Below are 18,799 nucleotides of genomic sequence, written 5' to 3'. Positions count from 1 at the left end.
GGTGCCTTATTGCTATTATAAACCGGTTTCAAGTGTAACTAGAGCAGTAAAAAGAAATGTTTTGTCATACCCGTCTGATACACCACGGCTGTCAGCCAATCAGCATTCAGGGCTCGAACCCAGTTTATAATTACATTTGAGTAATTTAACAGACGCTCTGGCGACTTACTGTAGGGAGTGTTCATACTTTGTTCATACTTGTATCGTACCTACTAAGTAAACAGAGAATCAGGCTCACAACAAAAAATTCTGGATGCGTTTGCGCAATGGCCAGGGTTGACTCGGCAAAGGAAGAAGCGGGAGAGAGGGTTTGCTGTAGGACATTGTCTCCAATATAGCCTACTCTTGATACAGGCAACGTTTTAATGAAACTACTTGCTTAACCCGTCTCTAAACCCTGTACAAACCACAAGCTTTTGGTCCATATGTGAACTTTTGGCGCAAGTAGACTATCTATATGGGTGTGGGGAAAAAGTATGATAACGTTCTCAGGGTGTTGGCAAGGATAAGCACACACCGCAACTTGGAACATACGATTTGCCGTTTCTGGGAGACTTTGGCTAAATATAATTATTATGCAAAGAAGTATGCACTGTAATTTTACATCATATTTAAATGATGGTCCATAGGCAGCAGCAAACATTAATAAGTACAGTAACCTACCACACACTGTAATATGGATATATTTTGACATCACTTTTATTTAAAACGCAAAGAACATACCTCAAACTATTACGCTAAAATCGTGTGCCGACATGTTTTAAAACATCGCTGGTAGTGAGCAGTGGGACGTTCCTCGCTGCTGACGAGCAATGTTAAGTTACTCCCGTTATGCACATTTCTGGATGTCCTAAAAATAGCCTAATAACAATAACCATATATATATATTTGAAATGCCTAATAACAATAACCTAATAACAAATAGCCTAATAACATTGACAGACGTGGTATATTAAACCAGCACGTGTCGTGTTTATAAGCTGCATTTGAGCAAATTGCTGCAGTGGGCTACATCGCCACGTTCAGATGTAATACTATGGCCACTTCGTTATAACGATAGGCAGCCATATAGAGCTCGTTGTAGTTTGCTTACTTACTTTTGCATTGCAGCTCCACCATGGCCTGATACCATTCGTCCTGGTCCGCCTCGTTTTCTGCCGCGATGGCAAAGCTCTCCGCCCGAGTGTACAGCACTAGCATGTGCTTGTTCTTGGCATCAGCCCGCTTATTGATGTTGAAACACGTCTCCAGCACCAGGGCTTTCTTGGGGACGGGTGTCTTTCCTCTGAATTTCTTCTCGCTCTCGTAGTATTCGAGCCGGGCCGGGCCCCTCTCCGAGGCCGTCCGGAGCACGAAGTATCGCCGGTGCATGGATTTCTGCTTGCGGAGATAGCCGCTCTTTCGAACGTCCTCGTAGATTTGCGGCTCGGGTGGTTGGCTCTCCATTGCGCTCGAGTTACCTTGTTTTTCTCGAACCTAAACTTAATATTTTCAACTCAGCAAAAACACTCTCGCAAGTTAACTGTAGAGGGTACTTCAAACATCATTCTGTGCCGTTCCCCTCCCTCCCTTTAACACGCGTATGCAAGGGAGAGAGGTCCTCTGGTCCAGTTTAGTCTTTTAAAAAGAATAGCTAAATATCCCCTTCCTTTCTCGTTGCAATAACTACCTTGTTCAACTCAGCAGGTCTCTCCTTTAGTTTTCTGCACGAACACACTGGCGAGCACATTCGGCAACTGCGCGAAAGCGCCTGCTACTACTGTGTAGTAGTGATGAGTCGTTCGTGAACGAACGGCTCTTTTTGGCAAACGTTGGGAATCAAATCGCATCTCGTGAAAGAGCCGTTCATTTGGCTCCCTGATTTGCATACTACTACTATTACTACTGCTTTTACAACTAAGTTACACAATCATTATCTGAAGATGGAGGATTTCTGAATGCAGAAACAATAAATAGCGGTCATTCTGGTCCACTGTAATTTGTGCAGTGCATTAAAAAAAAACGTTTTGCAGGCGATCTAAACAATTTGGCCAGGTAACAATGTAGTTGAACTTGCATATTACGATCTCACATAGGGTAATGGTAATTTACTATTTTGTCTTTGCATTGGAGATTTGCCATTTTTTTCGTGGTTCTAGGTCGATTTTCCAGCAGTTTCAACGAAGAGCCGTTTGGGAGGCGAATTATGCGGCTCTTTTAAACTGAACGGAGTCAAATGATGCGGAATGCACATCGCTACCATTTAGCTAGTAGGCAGAGCGCTTTAATCCTGTAGTACTGTAGTACTGTAGCTGCAGCAGTGTACGGACTACTTCGCTGTAACGCTGTCCCCTCCGCTCCTGTCCCCTCGCTTAGACGTGGAGCTACTATGAAAAGTTGTCAGTCAACACTTGTCCATAGTACGTGAGATAATTTAAGAGGGAGAGAGAGACAGAGTATACAGAGAGAGATAGAGAGATTAATTCGAATCGAATGAATTCCCGTTTGGTTCTTAGAGGAATGCCTATGTGTTCTTCGGCCAATATTGTGGAATTTGCTAAGTTATTTTGAAGATCACACCGTGTGCTGCACGGTTGAACGATTGGGACATTTCATAACAAGAAATACAACACTCAAGAACTCAACAGAAATGCAACCCTCATCAAAGTGCATCCCGATGATGGAAACTCTGAGCACATTTGGCTTGATTGAACTTTTCAGTTGAATCTTTTTACAGCTGTTGGTGCGATCGATTGAACTGTAATGGGAACATGATGTTTATAGACATAATTACATTATTCAGTCATGTGAATGTATTATTTATGAAGATTGTTTATTGTATTATTTTAAGTACACATAGTTAATAATTATAACTAGTAGCCTAGCGATTCATCTTTATTTTCATTATTACATTGTAGATGTAGAATTATGCAATATGGCCCTACCTTCTTGCCCTTTGTGCTGTTGTCTGTGCCCAATAATGTTTCTACCATGTTTTGTGCTGCTACCATGTTGTCTTGCTACCATGTTGTTGTCATGTTGTGTTGCTATCATGCTGTGTTGTCATGTGTTGCTGCCTTGCTATGTTGTTGTCTTATGTCTCTCTTGTCGTGATGTGTGTTTTGTCCTATATTTATATGTTATATATATATATATATATTTTTAATCCCAGACCCCGTCCCCGCAGGACGTCTTTTGCCTTTTGGTAGACCGGCATTGTAAATACGAATGAATTCTTAATTGACTTGCCTAGTTAAATAAAGGTTAAATAAAACTGTAAAAAATGGACATGGTTTGAAAACTATGCAGTATACGCCGCCTGGTGGTTAAATGTTGTCATTACCTATTTAAAGTTGTCACAAGGGAAGTTTTAAATAGTCTACTCATAATTGACTGATAGCCAGAAGGAAGGAATTACTTGGGTGAATATTTAATTATCCAAATTGTTTGTTTCAAGTTACGTATTACAAAACGTTTAGTGAAACAAATGAAACATTTCACACACACAGAGAGAGAAAAGAAAAGGCAAGAAAATAACTTTAATTCTTTAAACAGGAGCTGGGCCTTCACCTGGGTTGGAATCTGAGCCCTGCACTCTTTAATATTTACATAGACGAATTGGCCACTATTCTAGAAAAATACTGTCTCCACAATTTAGAGGTTTAATGCCTGCTCTTCACAGATGACCTGTACCCGCTGTCACCCACAGCACATGGCCTACAGCAGAGCCTGGACATGTTAGAGACGTACTGCCAGACCTGGACCCTGGCAGTATACCCCAAAAATATGAAAAAGTATGATTTTCTAGAGAAGATCTAGATCTCAGGGAGTTAAACCAACGTTCTCAGTTGGTACAAAGTATATAGAGTACTGCACACACTACAATTACTTACGTTTATAAACAAGCTCATCTGGACACCTTAATGATGCAGTGAATGAGCTGAGAGAGAAAGCACGCAGGGCATTCTACGCCATTAAAAAAAATCGAATTAAAATACCTATTCAAATTTGGCTAAAACTAATTGAATGTGTCATTGAACCAATTGCACTTTATGGCAGCGAGGTGTGGGGTCCACTTGCAAAACAAGATTTCACCCTTTTGGGACAAACACCCCATTGAAACCCTGCATGCTGAGTTCTGTAAGATTCTCCTACATGTCCAGAGGGAAACTACAAACAATCCATGCAGGGCAGAATTAGTCAATAAATTAGTATTAATAAAATAAAATGAAATAGCAATTCAGTTTTGGAAACATCTAAAATACAGTGAGCCCCTCTCATATCCTTACCAAGCCCTGCAATGCCAAGAGCTGAGCAAAGAAAAGAGTCCCCTCATCCAGCTGGTCCTGGGGCGGAATTCACAAACCTGTTCTACTAACACACTGAAACCTCAGGAAGAGAACATCCAATCAATCAGAATAACCCAAATCACAACAGTTAAAACAAAACTACATTACTTATTGGGAAACACAAGCACAAAACAAAATGCAGTGCTATCTGGCCCGAAATCGACAGTACACCGTGGCTAACTATTTGACCATGGTTACTGATCAAAACCTAGACGAAGTACAGGCTCAGTGAGCACAGTCTTGTCATTGAGAAGGGTAGACACAGGAAAACCTGGCTCCCTGTAGAGGAAAGGCTGTGTAACCACTGCACCTCAGCAGAACCCGAGACAGAGCTGCATTTCCTGACAAGATGTAAAAAATATAAAACAATTAGAAAGTGTAAATTCCACAAATATGAAACCATTATTCGAGGTTTCAAAGAACTCTCTGATGAGGATATGCTACCTGTCCTGTTGGGGGTTGGATGCAGAGAGCTGTGGGTTGGCAGCGCACTACATTGCTGCCTGTCATAAAATGAGGGACAGTGTCTGACAGACCAACTAACCTGCACATGTCCTCTATGCTTATTGTTATTGTTCAATGTATGGTTATTTTGACCTTTTGTTATTGCTGTTACTGTTGTCCCGTTGACAATATTGACTATTATTATTAATTATGTTAATATTTTAAATGTCTAAAGTAAGCTTTGGCAATATGTACATTGTTAAGTCAATGTAAGCAAATGGAATTGAATTTAAAAAATTGAGAGAGAGACACACACACACACACACACACACACACACACACACACACACACACACACACACAACGAATAAAGAACTAGACACTGTTTAAAGAAGCAACCAATATTATTTGAATTTATGAACACGGACACTTCTCATTACAAATACTTTCTCGGTGGAACTCTTGAAAAAAAGAGAAAGAAAGAAAGAAAATTAATTTCACCTCCATGTTGTCACCCAAAAGAACGAGAAACATTTGGTCCATTACAGGGAGAGATGAAACACACTGTTGTTGTTTTGAAAACAGCTTTTACATTCAATAGCATCTCCTCTTGCAGCCCTCCCAGCACATGCAGCCTGAGACTGAAACACAAACCATTTACAAAAAACAACAAAACATAAAAAATTAAAAAATACAAATGTGTTTTCCACATTCGTACGCAACAGAGGAAACTGGTGGGAGGAGCTGTAGGAGAACGGGCTCATTGTGACAGAAACCACATGTTTGACTCTGTGCCATTGATTCCAATCCAGCCATTACAATGAGCCAGTCCTTCTATAGCTCCTCCCACCAGCCCCCTCTGATATGCACGCAGCACATGGGGGGGACAGGCTTGTCTGAATGTTTTCCAATCTACATGCGTTAAGAGAATGTTGTGTTAAGGCTGGCAATAACCGTCACTAAGAAAAACAAATGCTTGCTTGTCATAATTTCTTTGCGCTTGTCGTATTGTTCAGCTCTGAAAGCCTTGAAGAGGGATGTCTCCATTCTGTGACTTGATACACACTGACTGACTGGACTGGCTAGCTTTGGGGAGTTTTTCAATGTCCTTATCAGAGGTGTTTCCAAAAAGTGAGCAAAATATAATGATTTGACGTGCTGATGGGGCTGCTGTAGCACAGAAGCAGTACGTGGGAGAAACAGCTAATGTCGGGTGTACACTGCACGACTTTTAAAATCCTAACATCGCTCAGCCTCTCACATTAAACAAACTTTTTCCCCCTGTTGTTTTTAGTCTTGCCAACGTAGCACAAATGGGTGTGACACACGCCGAGATTCTTCACTTGGTCGCGAGGATTCTCGGTACCACCCCGCTGTCTCATCAAAACATTGACGTGATGATGTGATTGGATTGTTAATGTTACTAGAATGAGCTGTGGCTCAAAGCAGCCTCGTAAACGTTTTCAGTCAGACATTCACGCTTGCCATACAGAGTTGAAATATCTAGCCAACATTTTGAATGGAATAACATTGCTTGTGAACTTCAGAGCTGTTTAACAATTTGACACTTTGGCTTTGGTTAAAGGCAAGTACAAATGCATACTAGTAGTCATGGCTTCTGCTTGAGAGTCGACACATTCTGGGTGATGCGAAACAACGTCATCATCTAATTGGCTTCTTATCTGGCGAGCTCTCATTGGCTCTTGCTGATCACCATTCTCAGAACTTGTCGATGCACATCTCACACTTCCAAGAGCATTGTAGATATTGTGCCGACAAAAATCAAACGTTTGAAAATATCGGGACGTCTGGGACTGCTCAAAGACGGGATCGGTAGCCCTGAGATTGCATCTCTGACCCCTCACATTAAAGGAGTAGGCAACGACAGTTTGTCTCCGATCTCAAAATCTTGTCTGGGACAGCTAGATCGGGGCCAAAATCATGTAGTGTACACCCAGCTTAAGTGTGTCAGTGTGTGTGTACGTCTTGGTGATGACACGCACAGATCCCTGAGGTGGATTCTATTGCCATATAAACACCCTTGGTAAATGGTATGTGGTAAACACACACAGACACACACACACACTCAAACACACCGGCACGCACATGCACACATTCCATGGATAAACGTTACAGTACAGATACTCCACACGCGCACGCACAAACACACACGTAGAGGGGAGAGGGGCCTGCATGAACACCCCCCCCCTCCCCCTCTCTCTCTCTCTGAAGGGGCATTGAAATGGCAGCAGCTCTTCAAGTTCACCGGTCTTCAGTCCACCCCTCCATGTCGGTCGTAGCCCGGGGCGCCGGGATCAGATGAAAGGGTTTCGCGACATTCCTCTACTCGGGTAAACATTCCCCTGAGAGAGGGAGGGAGCGAAGGAGGGAAAGAGGTTGGGAGAGTGAGAGAGCGAAGGAGATGGTGAGGGAGAGTGAGAGAGCGAAAGAGATGGTGAGGGAGAGAGAGAGAACGAAGGAGATGGTGAGGGAGAGGGAGAGAGCGAAGGAGATGGTGAGGGAGAGGGAGAGAGCGAAGGAGATGGAGAGGGAGAGGGAGAGAGCGAAGGAGATGGAGATGGAGAGAGCGAAGGAGATGGAGAGGGAGAGAGCGAAGGAGAGCTCCTACTGTAAATGTACTGCTCCAGAAAAGCCCTCAAACACCAATGAACCGTTCATTCCTGTTGAATTAAGCTTCAGCATGATAATTAAGCAGCTCCCATCCAAATCCCCAGCAAACACCGCTCAACCTATTGAAGTGCACTCAATGCTCATTGTGGTTGTGTTGCTGTAGTGTGGTACTCACAGTGAATGGGTTCACTGACATTGGACAAGGAACTTTGGGCTGAGAGTCCGGCGCAGGGAAAGAGGCAAAACCTACAAACACAACAACACCACCAAAGCCAGAGACACATTAAGACCAAATACTAATACATCAAATATTATACTACTCTGACAAATATAGAACCACATGGGAATTGCCATTCAACACACATTGAAATCAACCAGCACCCAACATGAAAGGGGGAGTAAACAAAGAAATATAATTACTAGAATGGGCAACGCCCCACATACCAGGGCAATATCACTAATTCAACATTTCTGGGTTGTAAGTCTATATTTAATGACTGAGTTGGTGTTGTGTAAGCAGGGGAGGGAAGATGCTGGTAATCATCATTAGCTGTGGGGTGACATGGCACGCTGCTGTGGTAGCGCAGCCATCAAACACCACAGCACTGGCTAACTTTTGTGTTTCTTGGCAAAGCATGTACTGTACTTTGTATATACAGAACGCAAAACGGCAAGTGCTATTTTCGTGTGGTCCTGTACAGGATCGTTGGAGAACATTCTCGCAATTGTGTTGGCAGAATAGAATAGGAAAGAGCAGAGCTTAGAAGAAGAGAATAGAACGATTGTTGACTTCTACTTGCCGTTGGTTTCCTGTTTGTTGGCATGCTCATGAGGAAATGCATTCTGGGTAGTGGGAGCTGGGAAGGTGGCAGACGGAGGAAACACTGAGGTGGGAGAGGTGACAAACCCACTGGAGTCACCTAGAAGAAACACAACACTGGGGTGTCATCTTGTGTCCTCCAATACACCGCGAATCCAGGGGCCTTGTATATGGAGCAGATGTTATTCTCAATTCTCCATTATAACCGCTTGTTAATGATGTCTAAACTACAGTACTAACTCATGAACACGGTCTATAAACTACTTATATACAGTTTAACATGTTAAAGAGTACCTTCAAGTAAACTGTTACTGGAACATTCTTGACCATTTCCCCTTGGAACGTCCCAACTCTGACGTTACCCAATTGAAGTTGAAATGTAAAAAGGTTAAGGTAATTGTTGGGGTTAGGTAAGGGTTATGGTTAAGATTAGAGTTAGGCTTAGGGTTATGGTTAAGATTAGGGTTAGGGTTATGGTTAAGATTAGGGTTAGGGTATGGTTAAGACTAGGGTTAGGGTTAAGGTTTAGGGTAGAGACGCCCCAAGGACGCTGGATTGCACTAGCCCTGCGGGAAACTTACCTCCTGAGGTGGAGCTGTGGAAGGGGTTACTGGGAGAGAGGGCAGGCTGCTGCTGCTGAGAGCTGGAACAGGAGCTGAACGGGTTGGGGAAATCTGAGACATGGAGGTAGAGAGACAGAGAGAAAGAGGGAGAGAGACAAAGAGAGACAGGGAGAGAGAGAGAGACAAAAAGACAGGGAGAGAGAGACAGGGAGAGAGAGACGAGAGAGAGAGACAAAGAGGTTAAGGGATTTGGTCATGTCTTTTAAAATATTTCATGAGAAATATACACCCGCAAGATTAATTCATCTTTTTGTAACACTGCCTACTTGCAAATGTTTGGGATCCCGTCACGGCATCGACGCCTGGAGAGCTGAAGAAAGAAGGAAAAGAAGAGACGAAGGAAGGAAGGAAGGTGAGGATGAGGGAGGACCAACTATATACAGTGCCTTCAGAAAGTATTCACATCCCTTGACTTTTTCAAAATGTTGTCTGTGTTACAGCCTGAATTTAAAATGGATTGAATTGAGATGTTGTATCACTGGCCTGCACACAATACTCCATAATGTCAAAGTGGAATAATGTTTTCAGACATTTTTACAAATTAATTACAAATGAAAAGCTGAAATGTCTTGAGTCAATAAGTGTTCCAGGTTATCCAATGCCTTGCACAGAACAGCACCTACTGGTAGATGGGTAAAAAAAAATATTGAAAAAAGCAGACACTGAATATCCCTTTGAGCATGGTGAAGTTATTAATTACACGTCGGATTGTGTATCAATACACCCAGTCAACACAAAGATACAGGAGTACTTCCTAACTCAGTTGCCGAAGAGGAAGGAAACTGCTCAGGGATTTCACCACGAGGCCAATGGTGACTTTATAACAGATAGAGTTTATTACAGTTCTGACTTAAACAGGCTTGAAAATCTACGGCAAGACTTGAAAATGGCTGTCTAGCAATGATCAACAACCAACTAGACAGAGCTTGAAGAATAAAAAAATAAAAAAAGTGAAAATATTGTACAATTCAGGTGTGCAAAGCTCTTAAAGACTTATCTAGAAAGACTCACAGCTGTAATCGCTGCCGAACATTTATTGACTTAGGGGTGATGAATACTTACGTAAATGAGATATTTCCTTTTCAATGCATTTGCAAAAATGTGTATCAAAAAGTTTTCATTTTGTTCTTGTGGCGTATTGTGTGTAGATGGTTGAGAGAACATATATATTTTATCATTTTAAATTCAGGCTGTAACAAAATGTGGATTAAGTCAAAGGGTATGAATTATTGTATTATTTAATTATTGTATTATTGTATTACTACATGTATGAATATTGAAAAAAAACTAAAACAATCAATTTACTATTGCAGTTGTCTCCAGCTCTGGTGTAGGACTGTCATGAATTACTAAACCAAGGGTGTGCAGATATCCTGAGCAAATAAATCATCTTTAATAATCTTTCTGTATTGGGACCGGCGCATTTGCAATGCACGTGTACAGAGTTGACACATAGTCAGTTAACTTAATATGAACGTTAAGTGTATTTGCTTGACATTGCTTGACATTGCATTCATTACCTGGCAGGAGTAGAACTGGAGGACAGGCGCTTCCCAAAGAGTGTGTTATACTGGCGTAGTCCACCGGGGGGTGCTAACAACAGACATTAAAACAATAGACAGACCATAAGCACAGGGCTTTAGCTAGAGCTTAATTCGAGAGATCAAGTGTAATTAGCTGGTAAGAGTACTTTAATTCACTTAGACATAGGATGCAAAGTTTCCACTCTGAGAGCTTGAGTCGTCAAGGTGTAACTGTATTGAGTGTAGAAGTGTAAAAAAAAAACTGCTCTAGAGTTCAACGCTATATTTATCAAATTAAACTATGACACAGAAAAACAATACCTATATGATTGCCTGGGGGAGAAGTAGTATGTATTGAATCATGGGAATAAAACAATATATGTTTAAACATGCCCAAAGCATTGTTCCTGCACATTTATGTTAGCATTAGTTATGTTAGCATTTTGTAGCATTGTTAAATCAACACTGGAACATATTTCCAAAGTCATTCCGCTACAACCCAGCAGTGTAGCATTCAGAGCTGAAAGCACAATGGGAATAATAAATGTTATGCAATGTAGCTGACAACAACCTTTTATCTCTGTCTCTCACATGCATGCACACACACACACACACACACACACACACACACACACACACACACACACACACACACACACACACACACACACACACACACACACACACACACACACACACACACACACACACACACACACACACACACACACACACACACACACACACACACACACACTCACTCCTTTTACCCTTACCAGTATGTCCTGGTCCATTTGCAGGTCCGGGTGATGTGTCAGGGAAGACACTGTTCAGTTGGGACAGGGCAGCGTAGCGGTCCTGGTGGTCTGTGTGTGTGTTGGGGCCGGGGGCTGGGGGGGCGACGCTGAGGGCACTGCGACTGTGCTGTTGGCTGAGCCCTCCAAAGTCCACACTCAGAGACTTAGGGAAGGCCCTGAAGGGAGCTGAGCCCCCCGAGGAGGCCACTGTACGACCTGGGAGAGCCAACAAAAAGATGGCCGGTATAATGAAGGCTGGGCGTGAGTCCGAAATGGCTCCCTATTCCCTCTATAGTGTACTACATTTGACCAGGGCCAAAGCAGTGAACTATATAGGTAATAGAGTGCCATTTCAGACACAGCCCATGCATTTGTTTTTCTGACCATATGACCTGACCAGGCAATAGCCTCAACAGTCCAATATGGCAAATATAACCTCAGAATTCCTTATTGGGGCAATACTAGCTTTGCATAAACATTTAGCATGCTACATGTATTAGCAGCCAGCAGGATTTGGACTGAATCATAGCCTACTTTATCATACACTTCTTCATAGCATACTTATTTGGAATGTCAATGTGCATGATTAGAACTGTGACCCATATAGCTCACTACACTACTGCACCGCAGCATGGTGGAATACCATTGGGCCCCCGTTGAAAGGAGCATTGGCTACTCTCTAAAAATAGTTTTAAATGTGTTATCTCTCTCTCTCTCTCTCTCTCTCTCTCTCTCTCTCTCTCTCTCTCTCTCTCTCTCTCTCTCTCTCTCTCTCTCTCTCTCTCTCTCTCTATCTCTCTCTATCTCTCTCTCCTCTCTCTCTCTCTCTCTCTCTCTCTCTCTCTCTCTCTCTCTCTCTCTCTCTCTCTCTCTCTCTCTCTCTCTCTCTCTCTCTCTCTCTCTCTCTCTCTCTCTCTCTCTCTCTCTCTCTCTCTCTCTCTCTCTCTCTCTCTCTCTCTCTCTCTCTCTCTCTCTCTCTCTCTCTCTCGCTCCCCCCCCCCCCTCCCTCTCAGGGTACAGTGTGTCTCTCCTTGACCTGGCCAGGCTTGAGATACACATTTACTACTGTTTACAGGGAATTATGCAGTATGCACAACCACCAAATCTATTCTATTACTTTATATTCTATACCGCTGAATAACCATTCAGCACACTTTCAAATACTGTACAGGTTAGTGTCTTACCTAAAGTGAAGTTGTTTTTGAAAGTGCTACTGGCTAAGGAGGTAAACGTGAAGAGAGAGAAGGAAAAAGAGAAAGAAAAAGAGGGACCAGAGATAGGGAAGAAAATGAGAGATATGTAGGTAGAAGAAGACACCAGGAGTATATTTCACAAGACAACCAATCAGACAAGAGGTCAGTGTGGTCTGTACCTGAGGGTCGAGGGAGGGCAGGGAAGGAGGGGCCATGGTTATGATTTCCCATAGCCGAGGAAAGAGAGCCTGGACGTTGTCTTTCTATACCACTCAGTAGAGAGTCTGAGAGAGAGAGAGAGAGAGAGAGAGAGAGAGAGAGAGAGAGAGAGAGAGAGAGAGAGAGAGAGAGAGAGAGAGAGAGAGAGAGAGAGAGAGAGAGAGAGAGAGAGAGAGAGAGAGAGAGAGAGAGAGAGAGAGAGAGAGAGAGAGAGAGAGAGAGAGAGAGAGAGAGAGAGAGAGAGAGAGAGAGAGAGAGAGAGAGAGAGAGAGAGAGAGAGAGAGAGAGAGAGAGAGAGAGAGAGAGAGAGAGAGATGAGACAAGGAAAGAGAGGACAGATACAGAGAGAAGGAGACGAGGAGAATAACAGAGAGAGAGAGCGAGAAAGATAGAGAGACAGACATAACAATAGAGAGAAGTGGATAGAGAAAGAAAAAACAGGGTCAAATCATGTTGCCTCAGGTGCCATTACTCATAGTACCAAAAAAAGATGGTGAACTGTTCTACCTTTCATAGGGGGGTCTCTGAAGCTCTGGGAGCGCGAGGGAGCACGGGCAGTGAACACGTCAGCCCTCATGTCCGCAGGGGAGATAGCGGGGACTCTGTCCCCCCAGGACGAGAGCTGGGACTGGAGGAGAGGCTGATACAGGGAGGGAACAAGACAGTCACCACACAGTGGGTGGGTGTATTTCCCCTCTGTGTTACATATCCTCATATAACCCTTCATCTGTTATTAATCACTTTATCTTTGATGTGGAGACGACCTGGAGTGGGTTCTCTCTGTGCCGTAGGACCTCACAGTATTCACCTCTCTCTACCTCTATTACTCTTGTCCACAGTAACACCTCTCTCTGCCTATCTCTTTCCCTCTTTCTCTCTATCTATCACTCTCCCTCCCCTTCTCTATATCACACTCTCTCTCTTTCTTCACCTTCTCTGATTTAATTCAATTCAATGCAGTTTTACTGACAGGAAATACAGCTCTGCCTCTCTCTGTCTCATTTCCTCAATCTCTCGGAGGTGTTATGTATCTCACCAGTGTGCGTAACAGTCTGGCCGAGGGAGGCATGGCGTGGGACTGGGACTGGGCCTGGGCGGGTGTGGGGCCGTGAGAGATGGGTAAGGCCTGTACCCCAGGCGGGCTCCAGGGTCCTTCTACCTCCCTCCTGTTCTTGTTCTTCGAAAAATGCCTGGAAATAGTTACATGTTGCTGTGACTACATTTGAGGAAGAGATTCTATCTCAATGAAACTAAACTAAACTAAAAAAGAAAACTTTTCTCAAGGTAAGTAAATGCACTGTCCTAAAAATTCCACAAATTCTCATCAATGTGCTATTACAAATGAGTTACTATGGAGCTTTGATCAGATTAGTTCAGAGAAGGTGGTACATCTGACATTTGGATATCTTCCTGAATATATGATGATAATATTTCATATTTATTGATTTCCTCACCATTTCTTCTTCTGGTATTTGTCCTGGAGGAACTCCTTCAGTTTCTGGGAGTCCCTTGTGTCGAAACAACCTTCTGTCTTTGGATCAAAGGCACACAGCCAGGTCCTCCTCCCCACCTACACACACACAGAAACACACACGCACGCACGCACGCACGCACGCACGCACACACACACACACACACACACACACACACACACACACACACACGCACGCACGCACGCACGCACACACACACACACACACACACACACACACACACACACACATTTTACAATGATACAGAACATAAACAATACACATGCCTTCCCACACATTAATTACATGTTTTAGTCACAGTACTGCATCTCACTGACATGAAAATGAATCACCAAGATGATTAATCATGACTAAATATGACTGAAATATCCAGACTTTTCTACCTGATATCTGCGTTAGAGCAATGAATCAGACACTCATGCATACACTCACACATGTACACACAAAAATTCAATTATTGGGCATAAGCAATGCATTAGACACCCACACACACACACACACACACACACACACACACACACACACACACACACACACACACACACACACACACACACACACACACACACACACACACACACACACACACACACACACACACAAGGTGGTTTGGATGTTGCGTTCTGTTCACTGCACAAATTGGGCAGAGCAGCTACATTCCTCCAGAAACCGTCTGCAACCACCAAAACAGTGCCATTATCTGGTCTGACTGATAAAGGAGGGGGGCATCAAGCATCCCCTTTTATCTCAAAAAGAGGGATAAGAAAATAGAGGAGATTCTACAACAGACAGGTCTAGAGAGGTGAGGGTTTGGATCTAATATTGTCTAGTTCACATAAAAAAAACGATTATGGGAGATGGATAAACCTACCTCACGTCGCCTCAATCTCTCTCAGGATGGCCCCGGTAAAAGGATGTACATGTATCATTTATGATATCTATTTATAATACCTATGGTATATAATCGATTCTTGCTCTATTTATCCTGGAACATCAAAAATGTATAGAATACTGAATGTTACGAGTCCAGGTATGCATCACAATTGTGTTTTGTTCACCTTTTCCTGACGTTAAAATATTGAAGTATCCAGCCGGGGCACTGAAAATTACCCCCAGAATTGTAATGAGGTTGTAATGAGGAAGGTGAAATATAGTTGGAATACTGTTAGGTCCCGCCTACAAGCCCACCTGACTGTCAATAATGGATGCGGCCCGTTTGTCACTCACCTCGTTGCCATGGTTTTGCAGAAACTCCACTTCCTGTTGGGAGAAGGTTGTCATGGAGATAGACTTGACTCTGTGGGGAGGGTTGAGTCCTCTCCTGAGGCAGAGAGATTGGAAAAAATAAGAAAAATAAATAAATGAGAGATGGAAGATGTGTAAAAGTGGGCACTTCACATTTGCTCTGCCTATAATCACATAAATCACTGAAGAGGAACACTCATGATAGAGAATTGAAGAGGAATGGGATGTAAGGGGGATTTAAAGTGTTCGAGAAATGGATGCCATGACAGGTGACTGTGAGAAAATGCGAAAATTGTCATAGTGCAAATGTATCCAGTGTAGAGGTTAGGCATACAACACATTACATAATAGTTTGCTCATTCAGTGTGCAAAGGGTTTAAAGTTTAGGCTATTCTTCTGTGCTCGTGACAAGAGTCTAAACCTGTGCTGAATTCTGGCCACTGCAAATTACTGAACCTTGCGACATGCTACAGGCATAGCCTATAATGTGTTGAGGACCTGAGCTGGCAACGGTCTGCATGCTGAATGTTACATGAACCAGAAAGAGACACCAAACCTGGGCCACGACGAAAGGAAACGTAACACGGCGCGGTAAACGGGCACGCCTGAAAATGTTAAAGTAGTAGTAGTACAATTAACGGTAGCCATAGGAAGTTAACAAACCATGGGGCGACCTCGTAAATGAATACAGGGCGCATAGGCCACGTTAGGCTACAGTTTCACGTTTCATTTCCTTCTCAATGCTCAAATATAACAGCATCTTCAAATATGCTCTGCAGATGCAGCATACTGGACATTATTATTGGTTAATAATTTGCATGCAATGGGCTTCTTTTATTTATAGGCATATATAATAGCCTCATGTGCGCAATATGCATGTTAAAGAAGCTATCCAAATATATATGTCCCTTGTGTATCCACCTACTTACAGCATTCCAGAGCACGATGTGCACACGAAGCAGCCCACGGTGATATCGATGTAAGTCACCCCCGGTTGACTGCACTCGAAGCAGTGTTTGTTTACTACAGCCTGGGCCAGCTCCCGGACCTTGCGGGCGCATATCTCTTGGCTGTCCCGATGTTTTCGGTTCGACATACTGCTGTCTCCGCCCGCTCTCGCCCGCTTTTGGTCTGGCGGAGAGGACTATAGCTCGTATAGTGGTGAGCCGATTACCACTGGCCCTCTACTAACCTCCCTTATTCCTCCCTCCGTTTACAGTATGTTACTCACGCCCGCATTATGAAACCGATGATTATGCGCCTCGCGTTTACGCGATTTGAGACCGATATTACCTGGATCTTCCTACATGCATGCGTCAGGCTATTTTGTGTCTTTAGCGGAAGTCAGAAATGAGGTCTTATCAAGCTGTCAATGAGTTTTACTACGTCGTTATTATTTATCCATTGCTGCGGTATTCTCTTCTGGAGTGGAGAAAGACATCTGCCTCTCGCTCTAAATATCTCTCTCTCTGCATGGCGCTCTGCTTGCCATACGCACACCCCCCTTTGGCATTATTGCGCTCGTGTCTGTCGTTCCATGAAGACGCCGCGCTTTGAAATGATACAGATTTTTGAAACCCAGATTGCCAGCTAAGGCAAGGACCAGAGGACCACACATACCATAGAATGGTAAATAAAATAACCCACACAAATAAACCAACATAGACGAGAGAGAAACAATTCACCATTCTAGTTTTATGAAATGATATTCTATACGCTGAAACAAATAGATGTTGATTAATATTATTTGATCAGAGCTGTCTGATGTGAGTTTATTTTCATAGTAACTCAGGAACAGACCTTTAACGGCTACATCACGCCCATTGCATGATGACGTCCGACATGAAAAATGTTTGTTTCATCTGTTTTCAATTTGTTAACCCTTCACATCACTCTCTAAATCCCATCCATATAGAACAGTAACATACAAATAAATAAAAACATAGGCTCGGCTATACAGGTCCAAAAGGGTTTGCCCTCGCGCCATTACACACATGTAGTCAACTAATGTAGTCAACAGACTGAAGATAGATTACCTACGCAAAATAAATCTATTTTAAACACTTTAGATTGGGTTCAGATTTGACAGACAGTGCAAGTAGGCCTAATGTAAGGACTTATTCTGGTCACAAGGGAGAGCCATGCGTGGTCAGATCAGGCAGTGACTGACTTTCACTTGTCATTTGATCCTCCAAGCATTTCTGGTGGTGCTGTTGTGGAGTTATTGACAATGTATATACATGTGTGTGTGTGTGTGTGTGTGTGTGTGTGTGTGTGTGTGTGTGTGTGTGTGTGTGTGTGTTGTGTGTGTGTGTGTGTGTGTGTGTGTGTGTGTGTGTGTGTGTGTGTGTGTGTGTGTGTGTGTGTGTGTGTGTGTGTGTGTGTGTGTGTGTGTGTGTGTGTGTGTGTGTGTGTGTGTGTGTGTGTGTGTGTGTGTGTGTGTGTGTGCATGCATATTTAACTGTCTCTCTGTACATGTACAAACAGACACATGTGTTGTGCCAGAGAGACAAAAATGATGGGGCTAGAATAGACCATCAGCCACAGTGATGATCTGAAGAGGCGAGTCAACCACAGACTAGCTACTGTGGCAATCAGACCTCTCTGATTGCATAACACCGTATGTTGTGATAATGTTGAGGTAGAGCTATTTTCGTGTTGCTCAAGAATATGTTCTGTTTTGAAATGTGTGTGTGTGTGTGTGTCCCAATTTATATGGGATTCATATGGGATTCATATGAGATTTATATGGGATGGAGGGAGTAGCTAGCACTTACCAAGCATAATTATCTCACATAAAGACCTATTGTACATTCAAACTACATTCACTCACTAAAATAATGAATCACACAATTGACCATTCAGATTCTAAGCCCTGTCTAAGCTATATGGAATTGTTTTAAGAAGGTCATACCAAGGATCATTTAGCTATTTTATTTTCAAATTCAAGACCCCTTGAAGCATCCCCAGTATATATTTTTTTTAAAACGATTTGATGAAAAATTATTTTTGGCCTATTAGCCCATAATAACGCATAGAATAACAGATTCATTACATGGAACAACAGATGGTCCCCCCCCCAAAGATCTAAATAAAGTTTGTTCTGAAGTCTCTCCTATATCTGAGAGATATAAGAAAGATTAGGAAACATTTATAAAAAAAATTGTCCATGTATTTAACCCCATCATTTTGGCATTAAACTGTCTCCATATACAGTAACCAGTCAAAGGTTTGGACATACCTACTCATTCAAGGGTTTTTCTTTATTTTTACTATTGTCTACAGTCGTGGTCAAAAGGTTTGAGAATAACACAAATATTAATTTCCACAAAGTCTGGGGAGATTCCTGGACATGGACCCAACATATCAATGTTTTGTTCCCTGAGCCACTTAGTTATCACTTTTTCCTTATGGCAAGGTGCTCCATCACGCTGGAAAAGGCATTGTTCGTCACCAAACTGTTCCTGAATGGTTTGGAGAAGT

The 18,799-nt window shown here is 42.8% G+C and overlaps 3 protein-coding genes across 5 annotated transcripts in view; 1 reads left to right on the top strand and 2 right to left on the bottom strand.

Annotated features, from left to right (window-relative positions):
* LOC118368784 (insulin receptor substrate 1-B) overlaps nucleotides 1-1,760 on the bottom strand; it is a 56,999-nt gene extending 55,239 nt beyond the window's left edge. The window contains exon 1 of the mRNA XM_035753194.2: nucleotides 1,098-1,760. Coding sequence (XP_035609087.1) covers nucleotides 1,098-1,446 — 349 coding nt within the window. The 5' untranslated portion in view covers nucleotides 1,447-1,760. The remainder of the gene's footprint in view (nucleotides 1-1,097) is intronic.
* A 3,397-nt stretch (nucleotides 1,761-5,157) lies between these two features.
* Nucleotides 5,158-16,919, bottom strand: agfg2 (ArfGAP with FG repeats 2). 3 transcript variants are annotated; one of them, XM_035753189.2, is made up of 14 exons: nucleotides 16,246-16,909; nucleotides 15,299-15,392; nucleotides 14,033-14,148; nucleotides 13,615-13,768; nucleotides 13,086-13,218; nucleotides 12,539-12,643; nucleotides 12,351-12,383; nucleotides 11,146-11,382; nucleotides 10,367-10,439; nucleotides 9,113-9,156; nucleotides 8,805-8,897; nucleotides 8,204-8,323; nucleotides 7,579-7,649; nucleotides 5,158-7,135 (listed from the first exon to the last, which is right to left on the bottom strand). In XM_035753189.2, the coding sequence occupies exons 1-14, from the start codon at nucleotides 16,410-16,412 to the stop codon at nucleotides 7,088-7,090; spliced, it is 1,488 nt and encodes a 495-aa protein (XP_035609082.2). In that variant the 5' UTR covers nucleotides 16,413-16,909; the 3' UTR covers nucleotides 5,158-7,087. The 3 variants fall into 3 exon arrangements, with proteins under 3 accessions (XP_035609082.2, XP_035609083.2, XP_052353197.1); XM_035753190.2 differs by lacking the exon at nucleotides 12,351-12,383 and having other exon boundaries at nucleotides 16,246-16,902; XM_052497237.1 differs by lacking the exons at nucleotides 5,158-7,135; nucleotides 7,579-7,649 and adding an exon at nucleotides 8,518-8,575 and having other exon boundaries at nucleotides 8,205-8,323; nucleotides 16,246-16,919.
* The window catches only part of acap1 (ArfGAP with coiled-coil, ankyrin repeat and PH domains 1), a 37,424-nt gene continuing 32,466 nt past the window's right edge, over nucleotides 13,842-18,799 (top strand). Inside the window, exon 1 of the mRNA XM_052497236.1 lies at nucleotides 13,842-13,862. The gene's annotated coding sequence lies outside the window, so the exon portion shown is untranslated. The remainder of the gene's footprint in view (nucleotides 13,863-18,799) is intronic.

The sequence above is a fragment of the Oncorhynchus keta genome, chromosome 35 (genome assembly GCF_023373465.1).
Source record: "Oncorhynchus keta strain PuntledgeMale-10-30-2019 chromosome 35, Oket_V2, whole genome shotgun sequence".
Classification (NCBI taxonomy): domain Eukaryota; kingdom Metazoa; phylum Chordata; class Actinopteri; order Salmoniformes; family Salmonidae; genus Oncorhynchus; species Oncorhynchus keta.
Note: the sequence above shows the minus strand (reverse complement) of the source record. Positions and strands in the feature narration are given on the sequence as shown.

Coding starts and splice junctions, on each gene's coding strand:
- agfg2 (XM_035753189.2), bottom strand. CDS start 16,412: ATGTCGAACCGAAAACATCGGGACAGCCAAGAGATATGCGCCCGCAAG. Junction 13,219..13,614: donor CCAGACTGTTACGCACACTG/GTGAGATACATA, acceptor TCCCTGTATCAG/CCTCTCCTCCAGTCCCAGCT. Junction 12,384..12,538: donor TGCCCTCCCTCGACCCTCAG/GTACAGACCACA, acceptor TTACCTCCTTAG/CCAGTAGCACTTTCAAAAAC.